Here is a 26,740-nt window from a genome sequence, read left to right on the forward strand (position 1 = left end):
AATATAGAAAAATCAGTAAATTTTTGAATATTTTTTAATCACATTTTACATACGGGCTGCGAGAAAATTATACGTGATTTTCTATACAATTTAAAGTTTAAAAGTAAAAAATTAACCATGTTTCAATAGCAGTTCTTTGTAAGCTTTCAAACTTCAGGCAATAATTTGAAAGCTTTCATAATATTTTGGCTTTCGATGAAAGCTTCTTCATTTTTGACATGCCTTAAATTATATTTTCAAGCTTTATATCGAAAAAAGTTTAACAAATTTATGTAATGTTTTATTATAAGTAATTAATAAAGTCTATTAAAAGAAACTCAAAAATTAAAATACTGAAAGTCATAATGAATTCAGTTAACTGGAGAAAACGAAAAGGGTTTGGGGTAGTCAGAATTTTCAAAAATGCATTTTCGTTAAGTGTAAGATATTACTATAAATATTCTCTGAAAATTTGAAGTTAATCCGATAATTACTTTTCGAGTTATTCGACAAATAACAAAGAGCTCCAAAACGCTAGTGTAAAACTTTAAATGCGTTTTTCTCAAAACTATGTTTTTTGAACTAGTGACAACTGTCATTCGAAAACACTCAGTAGTTTTTAATGAAATTTCTACAGCTTTTAGAATACATAATAATCCTGGGACGGATCAAAGCATTTTTTTCCAAAAATTTAGAATTTTTAAGACCAAATATCTGTTTTTTTTTTCGAAAATCTAGACAAAAAATTCCATTGTTAATTAAAAAAAAAAAAAAAAAAAAAAACAATTTTTCTTATCCGATTGATTTTAGATGAATCTCTAAGGACTTATGATTATCACCGCAAGGACCTTTTTTTGGAACTGGATCAACACAAATAGCTATAACTTTGGAAATTATAGTTTTTTCAAATTTTCGTGACTTCAAGTCAAAACATTGTGTAATAATTCCATATTATTACTTTTGTAAAATAACATGATTTAATAGCAAAAAAAAAAATACTAAAAATTCTATTTTTTTTCTGTCGCTGACTACCCCTTAACCCCTTAAGAAACAAATTTTTATCAAAAATACAATTTAGGATGAGTAATAGAAATTATTAAAAAAAAAATTGAAAATAGTAAATAAAAAATATTTCATTAATTCGTAAAAAATTAATGAAATTATAAAAAAATATTAATTAATGTTTTAGTTATATAAATTTAATTAAAAAATTTATATAAAAATATAGATATATACTTTTATTATTTAATATATATTTTTTAAATTTAATTATTATTTTATTTTCTTAAATAACTTTATTTTTTTTAATAAAAAAATTTAATTAGTTTTTTTTTGTACTTTAAACAATTTATTTATTTTAATTTATTTATGATTAACTGTTTAAAATAGAAAACTAATTTAATCAAACAAACAATAACTGAACTTAATTAATAAGTATTAGCATTTTTAATTTATGTTTTTAATATTTTTTCGTTAATTTAATTGTTAAAATTATTATATACCAAATAATTTTTTAATTATTTACAAATTTCTTATATTTATTTATTTTCAATTAATTATTTTTCAAATAATTACATAAATTTTTCATAATTAAATTAATTATATTTTTAATTTTATAAAGTAATTTATTTAAATTTATTTTGTATTTATTTTAAATTTATAATTTTTCAAATTATTTTTTAGCTTAAATAGCTCTTAAACAAATACATAATTAATTCCATAATTAAAAAAATTATAAATTATTTTTATTTGTAATTAATATTTTTTTATTGTTTAATAATATTTTTTCTTTAATTTAATTGTTTAAATTATTACATATTATTTAATTATTGAAAACATTTTATATTTATTTTTAATTAATTATTTTTCAAATAATATCAAAAATTTTTCATTATTAATTTAATTATATTTTTTTTTATAAAGTAATTTATTTTGTATTTATTTTACATTTATACCTTTTTTTAAATTATTTTTTAGCTTAAATAGCTCTTAAAGAAATATATAATTAATTATTTAAAAATTTATAAATTATTTTTATTTGTAATTAATATTTTTTTATTTTTTCTTTAATTTAATTTAAAATTATTATATACCAATTATTAAATTATTTAATATTTATTTATTTATTTATTTCCAATTAATTATTTTTAAAATAAATTCATATTGTTTTATAAATTAATTTAATTATATTTTTATTTTTATAAAGAAATTTATTTAAATTTATTTTATTTTCTTTTATTTATAAATTTTTGTTTGAAAATGTGGTTTTTTTAGTTATTTTCAGCTTAAATATGTAGCTCTTAAAGAAATACATAATTGATTATTTAAAAAATTATAAATTATTTTTATTTTTAATTTATATTTTTTTACATATTTTTAATAATTTTAATACAAATTAATTTAATTATTTTTAAATTTTTATATAATTTTATTTTTTTTTTTATTTTTATTTTAATTTTATTTTCTATTTTTATTCTTTTATTCAATTTTAATTTTTTTTAATTTAAATTTATTTTATTTCAAATTTATATTCTTTTATTTATTGACAGACCTAGATTAATTATTTTTTCTGCTTAAGTGGCATTTAAATAATTATTTATCAAAAAAAATATTATTTTTTAACATTTTTGAAAGATGTGTAAGCTTTTAGATTTTAGTTATTTAAATTTTTTTCCTTCTTGACTTCTTGATTAATACAACAAATATGTATGCACTTTATTAACCTTACAGTGTATTAAGTCCACAGCATCCACAAGAATTCCTGCTACTACATAGTACTCTACGCATACCATAAAAGCTGCCAGCGCATACAGCGGACATAAATAAATATCTAGACACCAACTTGTTTCCACATGCAACGCCGTCGCTTCGTGGGCCTGTTTTTTCATCTCTTTTTTTTTTTAAATATAATTTTTTTTCTTCTTACTTTTTTTTTGGAACGAAAATGCAGCTGCTTGCAATCAGTGCGCTTCACTATTATTTGGCTTTGCATACAAGAGGTGAACATGTGTGTCTCATGCATACATATATGCATGCGAAGCTTTTACGATGCCTCGTTGCCAGCAGTATATGTATGTATGTATGTAGAATAAATGAAAATGAAAGAATATGAAATTATTCTTTTTTTATACATATTAACATAATATTTAGTCTTTGTGCTGGGTGCTGATGCATTTGTTTCTTGCATTACCTACAAAATGCACTGCAACAACAACTTGTACGAGTGGCGAATTTATGTACTCATGTTTATATTATATTATATTCTGTATATGTGTTATAGTATTAGGCAATAGTAAATCTTCAGAACTAAAATCTCGTCGAAAACACTCGCACTGAAGACGTTATATCGCGTTGGCGAATTACTACTTAGATGATGTATCGCAGGAGAGCGGGATTGCGAATGGGCACACACACACACACAAGCCTAGATATATACATATGTATATGTATATTCATAGAGTTGTGTTGTACAAAGAAATTTATAAGCGTAAATTCGCACCTGTGTATTTGTAAACAACACACATAAATGTAGTACATATGTATATATAAAGAAACATATACATACATACAAACACACACACATATATATCTATATATTTAGCTAGTATTTCATAGAATGTAGAACGCCATTTCGCCTGATGTCATCGAAGTCAAGCAGACGAGCCAACGCAGCGTAAGACACACAACAACAGAAACAAACATCCACCTCAAATAATCAACTTTGCAGCGGATGCAACTCATTTCCAACGCCGTCGACTTTCATTTTCCTAGAGTCTATTACAAAATATGTAGTACACTGCAATTGCTTATGTTCATGTGCATTCCTTCGGTTAATATGCAACTTGTTATGTTTATTATTATTATTATTTGTTTTTTTTTTCTTCTTAATTTGATTATCATGTATCAAGTTGAAAAATTAATAAAAATAAATAAAAAAAAATACTTTTGGCTTTGCATAGTGTTAAACAAATAGAAATATTTTTGATTCTGGCATTTATATACTTTTTTCAACACATTACTTGCGCCGTTCGTCTGCTAGTGCTGGATTTTTAGTGATTTTGTGGTCTCTCAACCGTGGCGATAGCATTTTTGGCGCCAATACGCCCACACAAAGATATTGAAATGGAGAAAATTAAGAAATTAAGTAATATTCTATGGAGGTTTACTTGTTTTAGTGAGAGCATAATATTGAGCAGAAGCAATTTAATCAGTGTTAATAGGCATTTAGTGAAGACTTTTTTTCGACAATTTGCACCGGGATTGTTCAGGATCGTTATATGAATTGCCAACTCATGTAGCGACTACAATATATGAAGCTTTTCTGGATTTACTTCGATTTATGTTTGAGTTATACTACGTCAGAGGAGCAACAAGCGGTCTTCTATAAAAAGAAATCAAAATTGAAAAGACCCTGTGTGAAATAGGCAAGGTTATAGATTCGCTCAGTGACGCATATTCAACGAGTCTGAGATAAAAGTCCATTTTTTACAACGTCCATTACAATTTTTTTTAAAGACTTGATGTAATGCTGAAGAGTTTACCGATCTTCCTCTCATAATCTATGTATCTTCAAGAAATAAATATAAGACATTGGTTTACAGTTCCATTTTGGCTTTGCAAGATCTTTATGTAGTGATTTCAACATTAGCAGAGATTTGGAAGACTCAGCATGATCAAAAAACTCAGTCTCCAAAACGGAAATACCGTAGGTTATGTTAGATTAAGTTAGGTTAGGTAAGAAGACTCTTCCCTTAAAAAGGAAACACACTTAGACGATTAAGAACAGTTCTTTGTGATGCCATAAAATACAACCCCCTCACTTAAATTTTAAGAATCGACAAAGCGTCTAGAATGAAAAATTTGCAGAGTTTTTTACTTCTATATCTCCTAACTCACGGAGGTGCCCAAAAAACTGAGATTCAGGGAATTTTTGCATTGATCTCACAAAGGCGGCACATTCCAAAAGGAAATTTTGGGATGATACTACCTTATGCTCTTCCAAGCAGCTTCTGCACCCGTTAAACACTTTTGTTCAACCGCATGAATCTCAATGGGACAATGGCAAATTAGAACTCCTATGACTTGAGAAAGATTAACCTTGCTGAGGGCGAAGAGTTCCCTTTAACCATGGACTGCTTTTAATAAGTTCGTCAAAAATAGTCCAAAACTCAGCTCAAAAGAGAGCTGTTATCTAATTTTATTTTAAACCGATTCACTTGGAACTCATAGATTTTGATTAAAACATGGACGTGGCACAAAATATTTAGTCTTGATCATAATTCTTTTGGAATATTTTCTGAATTTTTAGAACTTGACATTATTATTTAAATGTTATTGAGTAAACCTCTCCCATACAATAATCCTGAATGTTGCCGAGTTCACAGTTCTTGACCGAATATAAGTCCTGAGTCCTTTAAAGTTACATGAAATGGACAGTCTTGAGAACGAAACTACCCGAACCCTCGATTTCTGCAATTTTATTTTAGTTAGAGCTGATCCATTGTGATTGATTGGGAAATATTTTTTTTTAAATTATACTCTCAACTCTACAAACAGAGGCATGAGAGCTTCTAAAGTCATATTATTGTCAAGTTTCTTTATTTTTCCAAAAATTTAAAATGGCGAACCTACAGGAGGGACGCATTTGAAAAATAAATTCATATTGGTCCGCTGTAATGAATTTTTGAAAAGTAATGTCAAATTGGTAATCAACGACTCCGAAAACCCTCGAGTAGCGATTTTCAAGCGAATCCATTTACCATTTTGAGTTTTGAAATACCAACAATGGTTTCGTAATCCGTGACACCGAAAATCCGCTAGTACCGACCTTCAAGCGAATCCGACGAATTTTTCAATAAAGCTTGTCTCATATTGGATCCACCTTTTTGAATTTTGAAAAACCAACCCCGGATTACTAACGAAACCGATTAATTTTTCCACCGCATTGGATCCATCATTTTATATTTTGAAAATCCGATTTCATAATCCGTGACCAACTAAACACCGAGTATCGAGTTTCAAGCGAATCCGATGAATTTTTTTTTTCGTTCTGAATTTTAAAAATCCTACACCGGTTTCATAATCCGTGACCCGAAAACCTTCGAGTAGTGAGATTAATTTTTAAAAACACTGCCCGCCGTATTTGGTTTTTTGGGGTTAAGTCAAAACACTGGTTTGATGGACTTAAATGGACCTCGGATGCGGATTCTACAAAAGTACATAGTATGACCCCCAGGTCAGAACAATTTTTTGTGTTACTATGTAATTTATTCAGATATTGGAACGCAGCTGAGCTGGGATGGAAATTATAGAAAATTGCTAATAAGTGATTAACATGACTCATACAGCATGGGTTTCCCTAGAATAATCTATGAATCACTTTGAATAACCACGTTTATCTTCATTTATTTTGTCATCCTCAAAGCCATTTTTGAATATAAGAAGCTTAAAAAACCAAAGAACTTCTTCTTAAGAACCAAAAAAAACACAAAACTCGAACAAAAGCTTTTGAGAGACTCAACAAAAAAATTAAATTTTTGCGACTTTCGTTTTCACCACAACACAATACAAGATTACAATAGGTCACAAAACAAATTTCAAAACGTTCGAACACAAAAGGTGATTTTGGAACTTTTTTGTTTTGATTTTTTTTTGTTTTTTTTTTACAAAACTTTTACGACGCGAAATCGACTTTCATTTAATAATTAATATTGCATAATTTCAACTTGTGATATTGCCATAAACATTATTAGTACAAGTGTACACAATGTATGTATATAATATGTATGTATTGTTTGTTTGTCTGTGCACCTACCTGATTTAAATATCGCACATACGTTGGTTTGCGTTGGTTTTCAATAATTTTTGGCGTTTCTGGTATGCGATTGGAAACTCGTTGTGCGCATAGCTACATATACAATTCACACACACACAAAGGGGAGCCGGCATTTTTTTTAAATTTGCATGCTTTTTTTCCGGACACACACGCTGCTTTTTTCACGATTTTGTTGTTGTTGTTGCTTTTGTTAATATACGTTTTGTTTTTTAAACAGTTTTGCACTATTCCGTTTAGCTCTTAATTCTCTCACCTCTCGTGGTTTTATTTTTTTGAAATTAACTGCCAATTCTTGGAAATGTGAGACAAAACGAGCGGCAGCTGAATGGCGAAGACAAAGTGGACGCGACAAAATCTTTTTTTTTTTGTTTTTTTGGTTTCTCACCTTTGCGTTTAACTTTTGTTGTTGTTATTGTTTTATTTCTGTGTTTTTTTGTTATTTTTTATTTTTTATTTCCGTGGATTTTTGTATTTTTTAGCTTTTCCACCTTTGTATTTCACTTTTGTTGTTGTTATTGTTTTATTTTGTTATTTTTTTATTATTTTTATTTTTGAATTTCTAATTTTTAATTATTTTCTTTTTTATTTTTTAACAAACTTGTTCACTTCACTTCGTTTGCAAACCTTTGCATGTCTGTGCGTGTTTATGTTTGTCAACTTTTGACGTATTTTCTGCAAATTAACCGCAAACACAATTGTTGTTGCTGCCAACTTTTGTCTATATGTACCACAGCACTGATCTTATGAATGAAACCGGAAATTATAATTTTTTTTTTTCAATTTATGCTCTGAAAGTCAATTTGAATTCACAATCATCGTAGACTTCTAGACAAAACTACAAAGCAAGTCCACTTGACGCACGACGGGAGTTGGAAATGCCAAACGTGCCCACAAACCAGCGGCGGCGGCGTCTTCACTTTCGTTCTTTAACTAGAACCGGAACGCCAACAACACGATTGACGACTAGAAGCCAACACTCTGTTTGTGCTTGCAACGCGTCAAGAACTTGCAGCACTTGCAACTAGATTTAGTACAAAACGCACAGAACACAGCACCAAGTGAGTACTAAAGACCGCGCACACACAACAACACAAACACACGCAGACACACTTGTTTATATATTTTTATATAAATTTAGCACAAAATAAGAAGAATGCGCCTCCTCAGCAGTTGGGGAAGACAATCGCGCGTAAATCGAATTTATTATTTTATTTATTGTTCTAAATGTGTAATAATAAACACAGCTGACAGCTCTGTGACAGCATGCAAGTTATTGGTGTTGTAAAAATTTAATAAAATTGAAAATACACAAAAGCAAAATTTTTCGTTATGCTTTTTTGGCTTTAAAACGGCGCGCGCGTTTATTCGTAATTATAGAATTCGTTTGCGTCTACTCAAATGACCGAGCGTTAAAGCTTTCACACGGAGACGGATAGTTCCAGCTGGTATGGCCACCGAACAACAACTGACGCGGCGCACAGCCAATGTTGGCGCTGTCGCTGCCACTAGTCACTGCTCCCGACGTCGCTGCTGCAGTCGCTATCCACTATTGTTGTCTCTAGCTTTGGTTGTGGCCGCTTGCTTGCTGGCTGTTGTGTTGTGCCTCGTGCAGTCGCCGGCAGCTGCTTTTGCCCATTCGTTTTCCGTGTGTATTCGTATGACTACCGCCCCCACAGCGCCACCGTCGTCACACTCTCCGTTTTCCGTGCTTCACTCTTGGACTGTGCCAGCCGCAACTGTGTGGGACTATAGGAAGCACTTGAAGCAACTGTTTTGGGGAACCCGTTTCCGCACACAAACTGTAAATTGAATGTAGCGGCAAGAATTGTGTTTGCTGCGTCACTCTGTGTTGCTGCCGAACGTGAAAGTGTCTCTCCGGTTTTCAGATTTTCTCTCGCGACGCTTTGAATTGGTCCAATCAGAATGCTTGTAAGCAACGTGCTTAGCGCTGCTACCGTTGCTTGTGTTCTCTGTTTTGAATTTTGTTTCCGTTGAGAGAGTTACCAAGTGACTATTAATATAAAAGTGTGGCAATATTTCATTTCAAAGAAATCAATTTTTTTTCTTTTCTGAATCACAAATTGGTTTTCGGCAATCTCAATCATGCTTAAAATTTATCGAAAATACTTCTATAACGATTGAAAGTATTTATTTAAATAAACTTGCGACAACCGAGTCAAAATATCACTGGTCTTGAATATATTATTAACAACAACAATTCTCTAATGTTATTAATGACGTCACAAACTAATATCCTCTCTCAAATGAGCTCCAATTGAATCCTAGCACAACGAAATTGTAAAAATCTCTTTTCCCTTCCTTCACCTAATAAATTATGAGTCCTGAAATTTAGCAATGTACCACCCTGTGTATTGCACAACCACTTTCTATTACGATAAACTCTATTACTACATACCACAGTCCACAATCCACATGTAGAAATGTCAAATTGACAGCAGTTTTCTAAATTCGTACGACATTCGTGCAAATTCGTTCTTTCATTTTTCAATCGTCGAACCGAATGTACGTGAGATTTTGTAAAAGTTTCTAATTATAAAAAATAATTGCTTATATTAAAATAGAGTATGAAATAATATTAGTAAAACAAGCTAACAAATTAAATTTTAAAGTGAACAACAAATTATTAACACAATTATGCAGATGTTAACGATATTTCACGATTTTATAACCAACTTTCTATATATTTCTACCATTATAGACTCTGTTAAAGAAGTGGAAAAATGGTCAACGGACGTATACCGTCTGTCTTCTCGAAGACTTATGTGACACCACGTCGCCCTTATGAAAAGGCACGTTTGGATCAGGAATTGAAAATCATTGGCGAATATGGTTTGCGCAACAAGCGTGAGGTGTGGCGTGTCAAGTACGCTTTGGCCAAAATCCGTAAGGCTGCTCGTGAGTTGTTGACTCTCGATGAGAAAGACGAGAAGAGATTGTTCCAAGGTAATTTCAAGCATGCATACAAACTATTTCAACTAAATATTGGCGCTGATGATTTATTAAATATATTCTGACACTTCTTGTCTGAAATAAATTTTGACGATACTTAACTAACTGAAAATCATGCGCTATAAATATGAAATTTTTTACTCCAATAATCAACTAATTAATATTAATTTCGTTTATTATAGGTAACGCTTTGTTGCGTCGTTTGGTACGTATTGGTGTATTGGATGAATCCCGCATGAAGCTCGATTACGTGTTGGGTTTGAAAATTGAGGATTTCTTGGAGCGTCGCTTGCAGACACAAGTCTTCAAATTAGGATTGGCCAAGTCCATCCATCATGCTCGCGTACTCATCCGTCAAAGACACATTCGGTAAATATCTGCGATAGTATGCAACTGTTTTGGGTCATTGGATTCATATGAGAATTTGTACAAAATATGTTCAGTAAGACCACTTGGGAGTCGAACAGCTCAGGTTGTACCGGCTCTCAACGTCTTTTAAAATTAGTTTGCTACAACAGAATAAACTTGTAAAAGTTTGTGCAAACTAGGCATGCGTAAGTTACAAAAACTGAACGACTTTATATATTTCAGCTTATAAATATTATATATTTTGAAATTTCAAATACTAACCAAATGCTTTCTTCTGTTCTTTCCTCCAGCGTGCGCAGACAAGTGGTGAACATTCCATCGTTCGTCGTGCGTTTGGACTCGCAGAAACACATTGATTTCTCATTGAAATCGCCCTTCGGTGGTGGCCGTCCAGGTCGCGTGAAGAGGAAGAACATGAAGAAGAACCAAGGTGGCAGCGGTGGTGCTGCTGAAGAAGAGGAAGATTAAACTATTTGAAGATTGAATTACACAAATTGTGTATGACAACATTTAATAAATGATGTTTCTCTGATTTTGAAGAAAAAAAGTTCTGTTTTGTTTTTACTTTTGAAACTGTAGGGTCAACTCAATTGTTGCTGGAATTTTTTATGTAGCGTTTAAGATTATCACAAAAGTTCTTAAAATTACAAATTATAGACCAAATCTAGACAATTGTTTGTCTAAAATTTATGTTATGTATGCTTATCAATTGCCAATCACAGGTAGTTGAATAGCTACTCGCCAGTTTTTGTATATTCTTAAGTATACAGAAATGAAGTCCGACACCTACGCAAGAGCAGTGACCTACAGTCAATCATTTTTGATTACAATATTTTTAAAGTTTTGAATTTTGAATACAGTGGATATATTTAAAACAGTTAATTTGAAAAACGATTTTTGTTTGTCTCAAGTGATATGGTCAATTCGGTTCAGTAATAGTGATAGTGTTTACCACAGTGGCAACACTTATACTTACCTACTCCATCACGTATAGCGTTCACTTCAGTGGCGAAACATACAAATTAAATAAATTGTTTAGTTATCATTGCATTTTGCTACCACAAGCGAACGGCAACAGAAACCCGAGCAAATCTAAATAATAATAATAGAAACGATGGAAACGAAAGGGTGATACATTTCATTTAACAGTTACTTCAACTTGAACATTCAAATGTATACAGCTTAAAGGTAACAACAGTGGGCCAATTCACGTTATTATTGCAAGAGATCGAAAAACATCCAGTGTTACTTAAGCAAACACCGGGATTCGGTCCTCCCCACAACGAAGAGCTTTGGGTAAGCATTACAAAAAAACTGAATGCCATTGGACCACCTGAACGCAGCATGCGAGAATGGAAAAGAGTAAATATTTCTTCAATAACAACAGACTCTTAAATATATTAATATATGTTATTATTACATTAAGGTCTTCATTAATTTAAAATCAAATACCAAGAAGAAAATGGCAGAAATTAAACAGGTGGGTTTCTCACAAAAACCACTTTCGGAAGCGGAAAAGGGATTGGCGCAGATTCTCAAACTAAATGAATCAGTTCAACCAGTTGGTGAAACATTCGGAGTGCCTGCGATCAAATTATCTCCACCGTTTACTACTGACAGTATGCCGCCGGCTCCATTCGCGGATACAACTGAGGAACTGCCAGAAGATGCTCCGTCACCAACTACAGATCACACAACTGGTGAAAAAAAGCGAAAAGCTGATGATCAGAACAATTTTCTATTTCGTCATCAATTACAAGACCAATACATGGATTTATCAAAAGAAATGGTGGAAATAATGGCTAGACAGACTGTGTTTCTACATAAATTAGCAGATTCTGTCGTGAGACAAGAGAGGTTAATGGAACAACTATTTGAGTTGTTGGAAAGGCAAATTTTAGCTATTGAACGGCAAGCCGTTGCTATGGAAAGAATGGCAGAGTTACAATAGTGTTATTACTTTTAAGGTACTTTTAAAGTGTTTCTAATAAATGTTAAGCCATTGTTTAGGAAATAATGGCGGAGTGTATAAGGGAGTGCATGTTTTTATATTTTCATTTATAAGCGCTTTTTTCATGGCTACTATAAAGGATTTTACTTTGAGATTTGTCTGTATACTAAAAAACGCGAATAAAAGCAGTTGCTGAAATCAGTTGCCTAACTTTTAATATTTCTATAAAATACCAATTACTTAAGCAATGATAGTAATATAAAATATATTAACAAAATGGCGACATAGTTGCCTGTCGTAGTCGTAGTTACTCATTCGGCAAGTATATTCGCTTTAGTATGGTTACATAAATGGGGTGTATAAATGTTATGCTAAATTTGGTTAAAGTAATATGTAAAATAAGAATATACCAAAATGACAATTACTTCTAATTTATTTTTGGTATGTGGTAAACTCTTGATATTCGGAAGTGGTGCAAATAAACCCGGTAAATTCAAAATTTCAAAAACCACAAAAAATAAAATATAAAAAGAATTCCATGTGGCAACACTGTCATATAAAATATTTAATTCAGTGGCGATACATAATCGAGTCATTCATCTCGGTTGCCTATTGTGAAAAAGAATAATAATTATTCAAACAGAATACGCAGAAGCAAAATCTCCAATGGATGCGAAAAGGTAAATGTTACAACAAGCATTTATTTTTTTCAAAAACATTAAAATTTATTCAGCATAAAGACAACATCAATGGCGCAATGCGCTTTATTATTGCGCGAGGTCAGAAAACATCCAGTGTTAGCTAAATACACACCACCAACGGCTGCACTTCGCCATGAAAAAGATTCGAAATGGGAGAAATTGCTAAAAAACTAAATGCTATTGGTTCACCTGAACGTTGTAGAACAGAATTGAAAAGGGTAAATCTGAATTTAGTTAGTAGCCAGTCAGTCTCATAAATTACGATTTCTTATTTTAGGTTTTTTGTCATTTAAAAGCAAGAACAAGAAGGAAATTGGTCGAAAATGTTGAAGCCGGCTTCACACAACATCAGCTAACGGAACCAGAAAAAACATTGTCCGATATACTTAAAATAGTTGAACCAATTAAGCCCAGTAGTGCACCAAGTGGAGTGTCTTCAGTCAAATTGTCCACAACATCAAAATCTGTCGTCTCCGGCTCCAAACTCATGCATAACATGAGGAAATCTCAGAAAAAGCTTCAACAACCACCACCACAGATTGCTCAATTGAGGATCGTGTCAAAAAACAAATATATGATGGGCAGCGTAATTTCAATTTCATCGTCAATTACATCATCAAGTTAAATACTTAAAAATATCCAAAGAAATTAGGGATATAATGGACAGCCAGTGTCAATATATAGATAGACTAACAAGTGCTGTTGAAAGACAAGAGAAGTTAATGGAACGATAACTGAAGTTGATGGAAAAGCAAACTTTAGCTATGGAACGTGAAGGCGCTGCGTTAGAGAGAATGGCGGAATTCAATGAATGAATGTTTCTGTTTCGTGTGAAAGGTTTTTTAAATTTATTTTTGTAACGAGTAATATAAGATAATATATAAGAATGAACATAATATATATTTTCAAAATACAAGCACGCAAATAACTTAGACTTTTTTAAACTTGTTTGTTTTTTTTAAACATGATTTGGATTTTTTTTCTATTAAGGTTTTTTTGAGTTCTAAAGCTTCTATCGAAGCTTTTGTCACATTACTAAACTCCATGCCATCACTACTACTGTCATCTTCATTACTGTTAAACTCTGTGCTATTACCACTATTGGTATCGCTTGAATTCGTATCATCAGATAGCGAATTTTGCAAACTTTGTGCTATGTTTTTTCTGATTTCTAAAGCTTCTTTCGAAGCATCTGCCTCATTATTAAATTCCATGCTATCACTACTACTGTCATCTTCATCACTGCTAAACGATGGGTTGTTATAACTATTGTTTTCGCTTTTTTTCGTAGCACTTATCTCATCAAATTGCGAATTGTCTTTATAAAATATGCAAGCATTATGAATTGCACTACAAACATTAATTATATTAGTTGCTTTCTCCGGCTGGTAAAATATGGCTTTATCGACCGCTAAACAGCGAAATCTATTTCTAATAGCGTTGAAACACTCGGCAATGTATTTGTGTGCTTCCACAAGTCTCTTATTGTAAATAATTTCATAACGCTTAGTTGGTTTCCGATATGGTGTCATCAAATATGGTTGCAGTGTCAAGTCAGTATCACCTAAATGAAAGCGCAAAGTCCTAAGTAAATGGGAATTCCCAACATAAAATTGATTTTACAGATATTACCTATAAGCCCTTACTTAGTAGCCAAACCAAATCATCCTCATTATCAGCTGGTTTTCTTGCATCGACAAACCTCACAACCAAGTTTGCATCAGAAATCTGTTATTATGTTTATATTAAGTTTATGTAAAACTATTAAAATTTACTGATTTTGTATTTACCATTAGCGTAAATAAACTAATTAAACTAAAAGACCCACTTTTATTTTGGTATAAATGTTTTTCCTCAAGTGACGGACGTATTATTGTAAAATGCGTGCAATCAACACAACCCATTATACCAGGCACTTTGGTCTTCCTGTAAAATGCTTCCCTATTTTTAGCTTCCTCCTTTGCAGACATTTTTAAAGTTATCCACTTGCCGCAAAAGTGTTCTTCGAATATTTCCAAACATTCGGCAACGATCTTTGCCTTGTGATACACAAGTATTTGGGTTTGTGTCAACCTTCATTGATTCTGCCCGCCGAGAGCATGAAAGAAGCAAGCTAATTTGGTAATATCTGGTATAGCCGTGGAGCGTATTCTTTTTCCTATTTTAGGGCCAATGTCTGATAAAATCAGCTTAAAAATATATATTATGAAATTATAATTTTAAACATTTTAAATTTAATAATCCACATACTCTTTGTTTGGTAAATCCAGCACATTTGAACTATCCCTTAAACGTCTACGCTTAATACGCGGCTCTTCCTCAGTATCAACGAAATGTGCATTAAAACACATAAACATTTTTGAAGCTTATTTTTAAAATTAATCACTTTACTACCCCCAAAAAGTAAATAGAATATTTGTTTACATCGCGCGCCAGTGCTACCACTATGCAAAGAATGTTTACGTCAACAATAAAAATTAATACTTTGTGGTATGTAATTAAATTTCATGCATATAAATAATAAATATATACAAATTAATTTATAAAAATTATTTGTATATAAATATATTAACATTTATATATGGGAAGTAAAAAATCCTATTCAATATTTGAAAGTACAATTTTCCAATAGCAATCAGGCAACACTTAATCCGTAACGCAAGTGGTAGCGCTACCGGCCCGCTATGACATAAACAACACCAAATCCTTGACCTTAAACTTTACGAGCCACTGCTGCTTGAGAAAACCACGTCAATATTTTTGGATTTGTTGATAAAAAATTTTATTCTTAATAAAAACTAATTGTGCAGAAGGTAGACAGAAGGCGTGTGCACAGTAAAATTTGAGCTAAACCTTTCAATAATTGAATTTAGCAACAAACAAAATGCCGAAAGTTGAGAAAGTGAAAGTAAATGTTAAGGAAAGGGTCGATGATAATGTTTGTGATTTGAGTTTAAGTGGTATTAACGAAATTCCGGTGCGAGAGATAGTAAGTACATTATTACAAATAATTATTTGCAAGTTGTAATGGATGAAAAATGCATTTTCTTTTAAAAATTTGTAAAATACATATCTTGTATGAAAAAGCTTGTTGAAAAATCCATGAGCTACTTGAAAAATTTCACTTTCATATTAAACCCCACACCTTGCTCTGCATGTACACATCAAGTAAGTATGTAGTTGTCTGGCCATATGCCCAGCCTATAGATTCACACCCTTATCGCAACGCTTTCCATTCAACCATCATAGGGGTGCCTTTTTTTCAAAGTGAATTGCCACAACAGTTTGTTTTTGTGCTTTTTGTATCCTTGTGTGCTACATTTTTATACAACTTGCAAATCGAGTGTGAGATCTGCTTTGTGTTGAATAAAGTATAAACTTTTCACTTTTTCTTTTACAGGCTTCTTTTAAGCGGGTTACTGTGTTGGACTTGTCGAGCAATTGTATCACTTCATTGGGAGTATGTTGTTGATGTTGAATGATTTATTTATTTGACAATTAAATATTTGGTGTTTATTGATTAAAATTTGTTTTAAATTATTACAAATCTTTAATGAACAAATTGCAATATAATTAATTATTAATATTTGCATTTTAGAAAAATTTCATCACACTAACACGACTCGTCAAAGTCGACTTGAGTAAAAACCAAATACGTTATTTACCCGAGGAATTCGGTTTACTCAGAAATTTACGCCATCTGGATTTGTACGATAATAAACTGGAGCATTTGCCGCTAAGTTTCGGTAATTTAACAAATTTACGTTATTTGGATTTGAAAGGCAATCCATTAACGCCAGCACTAGCTAAAGTGGTTGGTTTTTGTCTCACCACCAAGGAGTGTCAGGATTCTGCCAGAAATACCGTTAGTTTTTGATTCATTAATGATTTGATTTCTTATAATAATATACTCCACATTGCAGGTGAAATTCTTGAATCGTATGCAAGCCGAAGCTGAAAAGGCTAAAGAGCAGTATAAACTTGAGGCGCTAACCGCCGACGCTGTACAAACTGAGGAAATTAGCGCCGAAGAGAAACCGCTTGAAAATACAAAATCAAAGAAATCAGCTGCTAAAAAAGCCAAATCGAAATCAAAAAAATCAAACACCAACAACAATAACCATGACTTAAACAATGAAGTCAAAATTGCGCCAACAAATGCCAACAACAAAGCTACGAAATCGAAAAAGCAAGCGAATGGTGCGTCGAAAAAGTCCATTTCCAAATCGAGCACAGCGCTGACAACGGTCTTCACATTCTTCATACTGCTGGCCATTAATGTTGTTGTCATTTATTTAATAATGTTCAAGAATCCCGAGATAGCCGATCGTTTGGTTGAGTTTATACCACATCAATATCGTGATTGGATACTGACCAAAACGGAAATCTTTCGTCTACGCGTAACCGACTGGATTTCAGAATTTCGCACGCCGCCACAGGAACACTGACGGTTCATTTATTTGAAGCCGTAGATTCTGTGAAGCGCTTCAAATAAAACGTAGAGCGAGTGTAGAGACGGAACATTTTTATAAAAAAACAACAAAAATCGAAAGTGCTTGAGAGAATTTTAGGAATAACAACAAAAATTGAAAGTGCTTGAGAGAATTTTAGTAAAAACAACAAAAATCAAAATTGCTTGAGCGAATTTCGTAGAATAAACAGCAGTCAAGCAGTGAATAATAAATAATACACGGTTAATGCGGTTGAAAGTTTGATCAGACAACTGTGTCGCGTGCAACCAAAGAGCATTCTAAATACATAAGTGAAAACAAAAACAAAAAAAAAACATGAAATAACTAATAATAATAATTTTGCATTACAAGCGTGAAATGATGAAGTATAAAAGAAAGCGAAAACTGCGAAAAGCTTTCAATAAGAAATTAGTTTAGGCTTTTACACTGCCAGGAGAGGATGAGAAGCGCGGAAATAACATTAATTTTCATTATTATGGGTATATATATTAAGTAAGGCACATCACAACACAACAACAAACAACAACTCAAATGTTAATTAGAAATATATTAACGCATATGTTTTCTCCAAGTTGCAGCCTACAAAAACATACATAACAACAACAATAAACTACAACAACTTCAACTATGATATTACAATAGAATTTACAGTAAATAAACTTCAATAGTTCCACATGATTAACAGAAGAAACTACTACTACTACAACTACAACTACAACTACAACTACAACAATGTACACTCACACAGTTATCCTATGCAATAGACTAAATGCCATAGTTTACATACATACATACATACTTTAATACATAAATATATAAATTTGCAATTTAATTGAATTACAAATTACACACACAAGCAAAGCTGTAACATTTCACTGGGTCCAATATTACATTTTTAATAGTTTCCATAGCCAAGAAAGGAGTTCTCAAAGAATTCCTTACATACATACATACATAGCTTTTTTTTAAATTATGTTAACTTGTTGTTGGATTGTTTATTTCACATTTTATGCTATTTACAATTACATATATACAATAATAATAAATATAATTTAATACATACATACATACATACACAGTTATAAATATATATTTACCAATTTTATTGCTTTCGTTTGCATTCAATGAATATCGCTTTCATAATCAAAACGCATTTGTAGATTTTTGTTAAAAGCTATACATTTTTTTATACATAACTTATGCATTCGCAACGTATTTATCTACTTATTTTAAATTAATGAATTACTTATATCCGAAGATATTTGTACATACATATGTAAGCGATTTGTCGAACGATAAGCATTAATATTTTTTAAAAGAAAACGAATAAAATCGCCATTTTAGTAACAACACGACAGAATTTTGTAATTTTGTGCTGTTTGAGTAGGCAATTTCGTAAACTAACCTCCAAATGTTTAGGGAAAATTTTGTATTTTAAAATATTTTTATTTGTTTATATTTATTTATTATTATTTTATGAAGTTTAAAGAGGTTATAAAGAAACAAAGCAAGCAAAATCCATACTTTCTTCAAACAGTCGGGTCTGCATAAACGTGAAATAGCTGGATTTATAGTGAGTCATGACGGTCACAATCAAAAAGTTCCACAAAACTATTAGGAGAATAGTTTATGCTACAACAACAACAACAAAATATAATCTTAAGCGGTGTGAAAGTAGATTATTTTTGAAACTTCTTCTAGTGCACAAGACAAGACAAGGTTAAAGTTCAGTCAAATTAATAAAATTAAGTCAGATTATCTATTCTGTAACTGCAGCCCGAGGAAATTTTGAAAACAAACACTTTTTAGTTTTCTTTTCTTTATTTATCATTAGTAATAAACCAATTTTTCCCAGTGTGCTTCTGAAGCTGCAAGTCGAATCGTTACTTTTCGCCAGCTTGAGCGCTCCCACAGTGTCAAATTGTACTTTCAACGAGCAAGTCTAGCTTTCACACTCGCATCGCGGTGTTTGTTTACATCCGCACGTTTTATTAGCCGGCGCTTATCTGCGCTTGTTGTTGTTATTATTATAGAATATAAATATATTTGCTTTCTGTGCTGCTATACGTTTCGGCTTATCTGCGGGTAAACAATGAGTCGCTGGCTGCTGTACGGCGTGTGTTTTATCTGTTTGACCTTTAACAAACACATCACTGGGGAGCGTTACGAGCCGAATTGGGCCAGTCTCGATACACGTCCATTGCCCAGCTGGTATGATGAGGCGAAAATCGGCATTTTCATACATTGGGGCGTATATTCGGTGCCCAGTTTTGGTTCGGAGTGGTTCTGGCAGGATTGGTTAAGTGAGTGGCGCATTTAAATGTAGCATAAATATATATTTATCAAATTATTTCTAACTTCAGATTTACACTACCCCAATTATCTGAGTTTTATGAAAAACAACTACAAGCCGAATTTCTCTTATCAGGAGTTTGCTCATGAATTCACCGCTGAATTGTTCAATGCTACAAAGTGGGCGTTGCTCTTTCGCGACAGTGGAGCAAAGTGAGTAAAAAAGTGTAGTAAAAATTATTATTGAAATCGGCAGTGTTTTTAAGTAGAAGCTTTTGGGCAAAAACATTCCTAAATAAATTAAGTGTTCTAAAGTTTCTTTAAGGATCCTAAATTAGTCTCTAAATTTTTTTAGAAAATTGTTTAGTGGCCAGCTGAATATTATCACTCTAGTAAGATCTAAAAACTAATTTCTTATACCGACATATCGCTTGATAGATAAGTCAGAGGAGAAGCATGGATCTAAATTCTCCGGCTTCAAAGCTTTACAGTAAGAGAGGGATGTCCCATGAGTTTCCTCTCGAAGGTATATGCCACACGAGATGAAGACAAAAATCGAGAGGGTCGTGATGAATTAGAAAGAAAGGGCATTTAATTAATCTTCGAAGAACCAGAACTAGAACCTCTTTAGGAATTCTTAAAACGAGAGAAGAAAATTTAGTACAGAGAAGGCTTCTAGAATATCTATTGTCTAAAAATGGTATCTATCTCTTCAAGAGAGTGAATTGATAATTGATAATTTTGAAGCGTAAATAAATTACACTCTAAGACTAATAATCCAGATTTCGGAAAAATATTATTTCTTATGGTACTAGAAATTTGGTCTTGAAAGCACTTCTGGACTAGTTAATAGGAATTGGTAATTGGACTAAGTCCAATAAGAAACAAAGTTCTGTGATTCGAAAGTTTATATCAGCTTGGACCTGCTTTGTCGTATCATAAGGGTCTTAGGTCTATTAATTCCTCTACAACTCTGCTTCCCAGATATGTCGTCTATCTAAGTGAGATTCACTGTAGTTGTGGAGGTCTACCCGTTAATCTAACCTAACCTATTAATTCCTCTCGAACTCTTCCTCCAGATACGTCGTTCTAACCAGCAAGCATCATGACGGCTATACTCTCTGGCCCTCCACGTCGTCTTTCAGTTGGAATTCAATGGATGTTGGACCAAAACGAGATATAATTCGTAAGACTTCATTACATTATCACCTTAATTCATTACCTAACTTAAACCAATAAATCTAGGTGAACTTTCGTCGGCCATACGCAAAGAGACCTCACTGAAATTCGGTCTCTACTATTCACTCTTCGAATGGTTCAATCGTTTATATATAAATGATAAATTGCATATATTTTTGGAGCAAAACTATGTCAATAGAAAGATGCGTCCCGAACAAATGGAACTGATCAATGAATATCTGCCGGAGATCTTATGGTCCGATGGTGATTGGGAGGCGCCAGCCAAATATTGGAAGGCGGAGGAGTTTATAGCTTGGTAAGAGTCACTGTAGAAGGTTATGGAGTTATAAGACTATAAAACCTTTGTATTTTTTAGGTTATATAATGACAGTCCCGTGCGCGACACCATTGTCACCAATGATCGTTGGGGTTTCGGCACTGCATGTCATCATGGCGATTTCTATAATTGTCAAGACCGTTATAATCCCGGAATTCTGCAGTCTCACAAATGGGAAAATGCATTCACATTGGACAAGAGTAGTTGGGGACAGCGTTTCGATGTCGAACTCAATGATTTTATGACGTCGGAGGAACTCATAGGCGGTAATTTCGTGGTTTTAAAAGATTTAAAATCAAAATTTATTATTTAATCCAATTTGAACATAGAAATTGTGAAAACCATTAGCTGCAATGGCAATGCACTCATCAATGTGGGTCCCACGAAATATGGCACTATTCTGCCCATCTTCGAAGAACGTTTGCGCGATATGGGCAAATGGTTGAGCGTTAATGGTGAAGCTATTTACGGCAGTAAGCCTTGGGTTTATCAGAACGACAGCATTACGCCCAATGTCTGGTACACACAAAAGCTAGATCCAACTAATTCATCGTCGACTATCTATGCGATCGTTTTGGATTATCCTTACGATACGAATGAAATAGATTTGCATCCGATTGGCAATGTGGCGAAAGACAGCAAATCGAATGTGCTGTTATTCGGCTATGAGGAGGATATGAGTGTAGTGAGCAATGTCGATATGTCTGTTACGCTTTTGGGCATGGAACACACGCAAATCGATGTAATTTCATTTTATAAACACAAATAACTGATAATTTTCGTAATTTATATGATTTTCTGTCTTCATAGTGGTCTCTCAACGGCAATAAATTACACATTGTATTCCCGCCAAAGCATCATATTGACAAGAATGGACTGAAGTTCGCGTGGACTTTTAAAATTTCAAAACATGGATCAAATTGGATTTAATTAATTTAAGAAGATGTTAAAAATACACACAAATGCTTAAAATTATTATGATTTATTAATGGTCATTAATAAATATTCATTATTATACTTTTTTAATCATCTCGTTTCTTTGTTAAATATTCAAATTCTATAGTCTCTTATGGTGTTCTATGTGGATGAACTGAATTCATTATAATGGTTGTATTTTTAGAAGTAAAGACTTTCAGTCAAACTAACTGTCAAATTAAACATCTGCGGTTTATATTTATTGCCGGTATAATTGGTTAATTGTAACGAATAGACGTTTATACATCTATGGAGACTTTGGGTCAACTCAAAATTTTATCTCCACTCTCTGATATTTATTTTTATAACCATACTTTCGATTAAACCTAGTTTCGAAACTAAACAGGAGGATATACACTGTCAGAAAACATTAAAAGTTTTTCAAAGTAGAGATACCTTAAAGAAATAGATTGAACTCAAGAACAAGTTGAGGACAATCGAATATATGGTCCATTAGTATTGTGAATTGAGTTTTAAATGAGATTAAGTGATCTACTAGCTAGTACGACTAGAGCGATTAAAATATACTCTAAAAAAAATTAAAAAAAAATTCGTCGAAATTCAACTGGATCTAAGGTCAAAACTATTTTGTTATTTTAGGGGTTTTTAGGTAGGTTTCAGTAGTTGAAAACAAGGGTATTTTTATGATATCAAAGATATTTAAACAATTTTTGTAAAATTTGTATAGTCCAATTCCGAAAACTCAGCCGTTGGCACCTCAACTCCCATATCGTGAACATCATATCTCATTTTTGGTTCATTCAAAAACAATAAACCAAAAATATTTCGATAGTACATGGATAAATCTAGTTAATAATCGAAGGAAAAAAAATTGGATTTTTGAAAGATTTTGAACGAAAAACTAACTTTTCTTGTCAAATTTTGGGCATATATTGGCTCGAAAACAGTTGTTGTAATAAAAAAATCCTTTGTTATAGATAGATAATGTTATTCAAAGATATCGAGATATCGTGTCCACCGAAAAAATTGAGTTTTGAGATAAACGCGTTTAAAGTTTTCAATTAAAACCGACGTGGGCTGATTGTCGGAACTTCCAAAGGGCCTATCTCTGAGAATATTATTCGGATTGATTTGATATTTATGGATAATATTTTCAACATATTGCACTATTTAATAAGACAAAGAAAATAAAACTCTTTAATTGAAGTAATTAATCCAAGGGAACTTTCTCAAAGTGAAAATGAGGCTTACAAAAATTCCCAATCAAGGAAAGCAGAATATGCCAAATAGTCAATCATTTAGCTTGAAATGCGACGAAGGTAAAACGCTTGGGTTTCTTTCTTTCCCGTTTTGAATTTGACAACCTTAAAGACGGGTTTTTCTTATCTGACAAATATATAATCTTGGATTATTACTAGTTTTGGATATACTCAATATGCAAGTTCTATATATAGTAAGCTTGATAGACACTAAAATTAAGTAAGCCGACTCCCGACGGATTTAATAGTCCCGAAGCTATATTGGACGAATAAAATATGGACTTTTTGGTCTTTGGAGTTTTTTTTTTTCACTTAAGGTGAGGTTTCATGAGCAGTTGTCAAATACTGAAGACTTGCAGATTAAAACATATGAGATTATAACAAAATTCGTTTCGAAGGAGCACAAGAATGTATTAGAATGCAATAAAAATGTATCTGTTTATTTAATCTGCTTAAAAATATAGGTATATTTATGTACAGCTGTGTTCAAAATAATAATAGTGCTAAAAGTCAAAATTTCTTATAAAAAGTCTAAAAGTTGTTTTCTGTGTTGAAATTAAAACATAAATAGCTCGAAAATTCGTTGTTCAACAAATAGTATTATTTCACATCTGGTTTAAAAAAGTATCTGAAACATAAGTAAATCTAAAAATTATGTATCGATACAAAGAAATGGGGTTGAGTACTTGCTCGAAAGCCCCTATTATAAAAAACTCACTTACAGGAACATGGCATAGAGTTGAATAGGCCTTCATAATGGGTTTTAGGAATTTATTCTCAAGAATTCTTCACTATTACCCAAAGTTCACGATTATTGCTTTTCTGAATAATACCCCATGGGGTATCTATGGAATTGAGGTCGGACCATTGCGCAGGCCAAGGCATGGCCTTAATCCCTTTGATATGAAACCACTCCTTGGCTAGCCGACTTGTATGACCCATTTCAGAGGCATTTCGTATTCAGTATAAGGTAACATCATTATTCAATACGATATATACGACCCAGCACCATAAAAATAAAAGACAAACCCAAACTAAAATTTTTGACCCTCTATGTTTTACCGTTATCGTGCTGTGTCTAGGGTGGTATTCATTCTTCGGTGGACGTTTCACATACTATCATGAACCTGTGCCTCCAAAAAGAACGAAATTACTTTCATCTGTCCATAATAGATTGTATCTCTTTTCTCAATTTCAATGATAAGACTCTAGCGCACGCACTATTATTATTTTGAACACAACTGTATATATGTGCATATGTATATTAAATTTTTGTTGAAAATATTTTGGCATAGATTTTTTTTTTAATTTATTCAAAATAAGAAATTAAAGCACTAATTTTAATTTTTTTAATTTGTAAAATAATAAAAAGTTTCTTATAAGGACCTAGATCAGTTTCAAGCACATATTTTTATAAAAAAAAAAAATAAAATTTCAATCAAATATTTCTAATTCTTTCAATTTTTGCTTTACTGGTTTATAAACACATACATACAAACACAGCGTAAAGAACAAATATACATACATATACATGTATGAGTGTACGCCACTCTCTTAGTTTGAAGTTCAAAGAGAAAGCGGATATTGTAATTTAAAAAGTATTTGACACTTAATATATGCCACTGAATGCATTAGAAGTCATACGTCACATATTTATTTACATATATGTATTTACATATGTATATGTAAATAGATAATATATAATATATGTGATGAAATACGATTTTATAGTAATTGCAAGTCATCGTGACCCCTTAACAAATGCATTATTAAGGAGCCGATAAATAAGGCATTGTGAAATAAGAGTCACACACACACACACATACAAACGCTAAATAAGAGAGCTTAAAGGTGAGTGTGACATGTTGGCGCATTGTGAACACTTAACATTGCATGACGAGCGCTTTGACACACATATGTACATACATACATACATATGTTTATGTACAGTGTATGTTAACTGTGTTAACAGCGCGAAATCAATTTCAAATATTACTGTTGCTGTTGTTGTTATTAATGATATCTAATTCTAGTGGGTCATTATCTATTAATGTTTGTATGTCCATATGTGAACTTGTATAGGCCAAAAATGGAGGGAACTATGACCAAACTAGTTTACATTTCAAATACACACATACAAACTACATAAAAATGTATATGTATGTGTGTGCGTGAATTTGCACTTGAATATATTTGAAGTTTAAATAAAAATTTGACACTCGCTATGAGCAAAAAAGAACAGTTATTTTGTCATTTACGTTTATTTATTTTATCTTCATGTTCACGTTTCTTTTATCTATTTGTTGTCGCATTCTTTTTGTTGTTTTCGTTTTTTTTTGTGGTATTCGCAGACGTCTCAATTTGCAAAGTTGCAATTCATTTTTAAAATTTCATCATCGGTCACAACCACGTGCACACGTTACCAATAGCCAAATCGGCGTACTCAGAGCATAAAGTGAGTATGCCGCCTTTTATGTTGTTGTTGTGGGAAGAATTGCTCTTTGCATTTTTGGCGGTGTACATAAGAAGCGGTAAAAGGTATATATGAAAGTATATAGTTTGCGCCAGGATTAAGGATACCTGTTTGCTGACGTCGAAACGTGGCTGATTTCATCATGCTTTTCAATACTTTTTTGTTGTTGTTGTTTTTGCGTGGCTCTCTTGTATATAAAGTAACAAAAGAAGGATGTTGCTTAGAAGTAAATGACCCTTTGAGACTGACTTTGAAATTTTAAAGGAAGTTATTTAAAAAAAATGAAACATTTTGAAAAAAAAAAAAACAAAATTTGGTAAACAAAAATTTTGAAAAAAAGCAAAATTTTGAAAAAAAAAATTTGAAAAGAAATCAAAATTTGGAAAGCAAAAATTTTGAAAAAATTTATTATTTGAAACGTTAAAAATATTAAAAAAAAATATTAAAAATATAAAAAAATTTGGAAAACAAAAATTTTGAAAAAATTTAATATTTGAAATATTAAAAATATTTAAAAAAATATTAAAAATATAAAATAATATATTTATTTATTTTTTGTTTTTTTTTTTTTTTTTGTTAGGACAGTTTGTGTAATATTTCCCCGAAAATATTAAAATCACTTAAACTACATACGAAGTATTCTATAAGCTTTGAAAATCATATCATATGAAAATCACTAGAATTACCTTCTTAGAATTCTATAAGCTTTGAAATTCACTTTTTTAAGCGTTCAATTACTATGATTAAGAGACAAATACGTCGTTTGAATTCCATAACTTCGAGAATAAAATCTCATAAAATCAGAATTTTCCAAAATTTAACACTTTTTTGAACTTTTAATTTAATTTCGTAGAAAAAAAATAAATTTTTTAAATAAATACCTTTATATGACAATCTTTTTAACTTGGAAAATAATAAAGATAACCTAACCTCTCTCCTTTCTCCCATAAATTGTCTCAGAATTTATGTTTTTAAGCATTCAAACTC

The 26,740-nt window shown here is 31.7% G+C and overlaps 6 protein-coding genes and 1 non-coding gene across 11 annotated transcripts in view; 5 read left to right on the forward strand and 2 right to left on the reverse strand.

The window, feature by feature from the left end:
- LOC105211010 (capon-like protein) overlaps positions 1–8,914 on the reverse strand; it is a 301,508-nt gene extending 292,594 nt beyond the window's left edge. For 2 of the 3 annotated variants that reach the window (XM_054229555.1, XM_054229556.1), the window contains exon 1: positions 6,794–8,913. The gene's annotated coding sequence lies outside the window, so the exon portion shown is untranslated. Of the gene's footprint in view, positions 1–6,793 lie in introns of all 3 variants that reach the window. The other variant, XM_054229557.1, reaches the window with a different exon arrangement.
- Positions 8,915–9,217: 303 nt separating this feature from the next.
- LOC105211007 (40S ribosomal protein S9) lies at positions 9,218–10,700 on the forward strand. Of its 2 annotated transcripts, none has more exons than XR_008471008.1 (4): positions 9,218–9,337; positions 9,534–9,778; positions 9,967–10,338; positions 10,444–10,700. XR_008471008.1 is itself a non-coding variant. In XM_011182237.3 (4 exons), the coding sequence occupies exons 2-4, from the start codon at positions 9,556–9,558 to the stop codon at positions 10,619–10,621; spliced, it is 588 nt and encodes a 195-aa protein (XP_011180539.1). In that variant the 5' UTR covers positions 9,220–9,337; positions 9,534–9,555; the 3' UTR covers positions 10,622–10,700. The 2 variants fall into 2 exon arrangements, 1 of the variants encoding a protein (XP_011180539.1); XM_011182237.3 differs by having other exon boundaries at positions 9,220–9,337; positions 9,967–10,153.
- Positions 10,701–10,840: 140 nt separating this feature from the next.
- On the forward strand, positions 10,841–12,305 carry LOC105211008 (uncharacterized). The gene is made up of 3 exons (XM_011182238.3): positions 10,841–11,281; positions 11,335–11,515; positions 11,580–12,305. The coding sequence occupies exons 1-3, from the start codon at positions 11,268–11,270 to the stop codon at positions 12,102–12,104; spliced, it is 720 nt and encodes a 239-aa protein (XP_011180540.2). The 5' UTR covers positions 10,841–11,267; the 3' UTR covers positions 12,105–12,305.
- Positions 12,306–12,653: 348 nt separating this feature from the next.
- On the forward strand, positions 12,654–13,749 carry LOC105211009 (uncharacterized). Of its 2 annotated transcripts, XM_054229563.1 has the most exons (3): positions 12,654–12,784; positions 12,838–13,023; positions 13,083–13,749. In XM_054229563.1, the coding sequence occupies exons 2-3, from the start codon at positions 12,955–12,957 to the stop codon at positions 13,428–13,430; spliced, it is 417 nt and encodes a 138-aa protein (XP_054085538.1). In that variant the 5' UTR covers positions 12,654–12,784; positions 12,838–12,954; the 3' UTR covers positions 13,431–13,749. The 2 variants fall into 2 exon arrangements, with proteins under 2 accessions (XP_054085538.1, XP_054085540.1); XM_054229565.1 differs by lacking the exon at positions 12,654–12,784 and having other exon boundaries at positions 12,792–13,023.
- A 288-nt stretch (positions 13,750–14,037) lies between these two features.
- On the reverse strand, positions 14,038–15,237 carry LOC105211006 (uncharacterized). Its single transcript, XR_851658.3, has 4 exons — positions 15,056–15,237; positions 14,596–14,994; positions 14,438–14,533; positions 14,038–14,369 (listed from the first exon to the last, which is right to left on the reverse strand). It is a non-coding gene; the product is annotated as an uncharacterized LOC105211006 (transcript).
- A 250-nt stretch (positions 15,238–15,487) lies between these two features.
- Positions 15,488–17,975, forward strand: LOC105211005 (leucine-rich repeat-containing protein 59). Its single transcript, XM_011182236.3, has 4 exons — positions 15,488–15,794; positions 16,206–16,265; positions 16,404–16,670; positions 16,729–17,975. The coding sequence occupies exons 1-4, from the start codon at positions 15,690–15,692 to the stop codon at positions 17,251–17,253; spliced, it is 957 nt and encodes a 318-aa protein (XP_011180538.1). The 5' UTR covers positions 15,488–15,689; the 3' UTR covers positions 17,254–17,975.
- A 1,181-nt stretch (positions 17,976–19,156) lies between these two features.
- On the forward strand, positions 19,157–22,111 carry LOC105211003 (putative alpha-L-fucosidase). Its single transcript, XM_011182235.3, has 7 exons — positions 19,157–19,580; positions 19,641–19,782; positions 20,649–20,755; positions 20,815–21,064; positions 21,125–21,351; positions 21,415–21,827; positions 21,896–22,111. The coding sequence occupies exons 1-7, from the start codon at positions 19,370–19,372 to the stop codon at positions 22,013–22,015; spliced, it is 1,470 nt and encodes a 489-aa protein (XP_011180537.1). The 5' UTR covers positions 19,157–19,369; the 3' UTR covers positions 22,016–22,111.
- Positions 22,112–26,740: the final 4,629 nt, after the last annotated feature.

Source organism: Zeugodacus cucurbitae, chromosome 4 (assembly GCF_028554725.1).
Source record: "Zeugodacus cucurbitae isolate PBARC_wt_2022May chromosome 4, idZeuCucr1.2, whole genome shotgun sequence".
Classification (NCBI taxonomy): Eukaryota; Metazoa; Arthropoda; class Insecta; order Diptera; family Tephritidae; genus Zeugodacus; species Zeugodacus cucurbitae.

Excerpts from the sequence above, each read along its gene's own strand:
- LOC105211007 (XM_011182237.3), top strand. The coding sequence starts at position 9,556 with ATGGTCAACGGACGTATACCGTCTGTCTTCTCGAAGACTTATGTGACA. Across the intron at positions 9,779-9,966 it reads CGAGAAGAGATTGTTCCAAG|GTAACGCTTTGTTGCGTCGT; the intron begins GTAATTTCAAGC and ends CGTTTATTATAG. Across the intron at positions 10,154-10,443 it reads ATCCGTCAAAGACACATTCG|CGTGCGCAGACAAGTGGTGA; the intron begins GTAAATATCTGC and ends TCTTTCCTCCAG.
- LOC105211008 (XM_011182238.3), top strand. Across the intron at positions 11,516-11,579 it reads GCATGCGAGAATGGAAAAGA|GTCTTCATTAATTTAAAATC; the intron begins GTAAATATTTCT and ends TATTACATTAAG.
- LOC105211009 (XM_054229563.1), top strand. The coding sequence starts at position 12,955 with ATGGGAGAAATTGCTAAAAAACTAAATGCTATTGGTTCACCTGAACGT. Across the intron at positions 13,024-13,082 it reads GTAGAACAGAATTGAAAAGG|GTTTTTTGTCATTTAAAAGC; the intron begins GTAAATCTGAAT and ends TTCTTATTTTAG.
- LOC105211005 (XM_011182236.3), top strand. The coding sequence starts at position 15,690 with ATGCCGAAAGTTGAGAAAGTGAAAGTAAATGTTAAGGAAAGGGTCGAT. Across the intron at positions 16,266-16,403 it reads ATTGTATCACTTCATTGGGA|AAAAATTTCATCACACTAAC; the intron begins GTATGTTGTTGA and ends TTTGCATTTTAG. Across the intron at positions 16,671-16,728 it reads AGGATTCTGCCAGAAATACC|GTGAAATTCTTGAATCGTAT; the intron begins GTTAGTTTTTGA and ends TCCACATTGCAG.
- LOC105211003 (XM_011182235.3), top strand. The coding sequence starts at position 19,370 with ATGAGTCGCTGGCTGCTGTACGGCGTGTGTTTTATCTGTTTGACCTTT. Across the intron at positions 19,783-20,648 it reads TTTCGCGACAGTGGAGCAAA|ATACGTCGTTCTAACCAGCA; the intron begins GTGAGTAAAAAA and ends CTCTTCCTCCAG. Across the intron at positions 20,756-20,814 it reads ACCAAAACGAGATATAATTC|GTGAACTTTCGTCGGCCATA; the intron begins GTAAGACTTCAT and ends CAATAAATCTAG.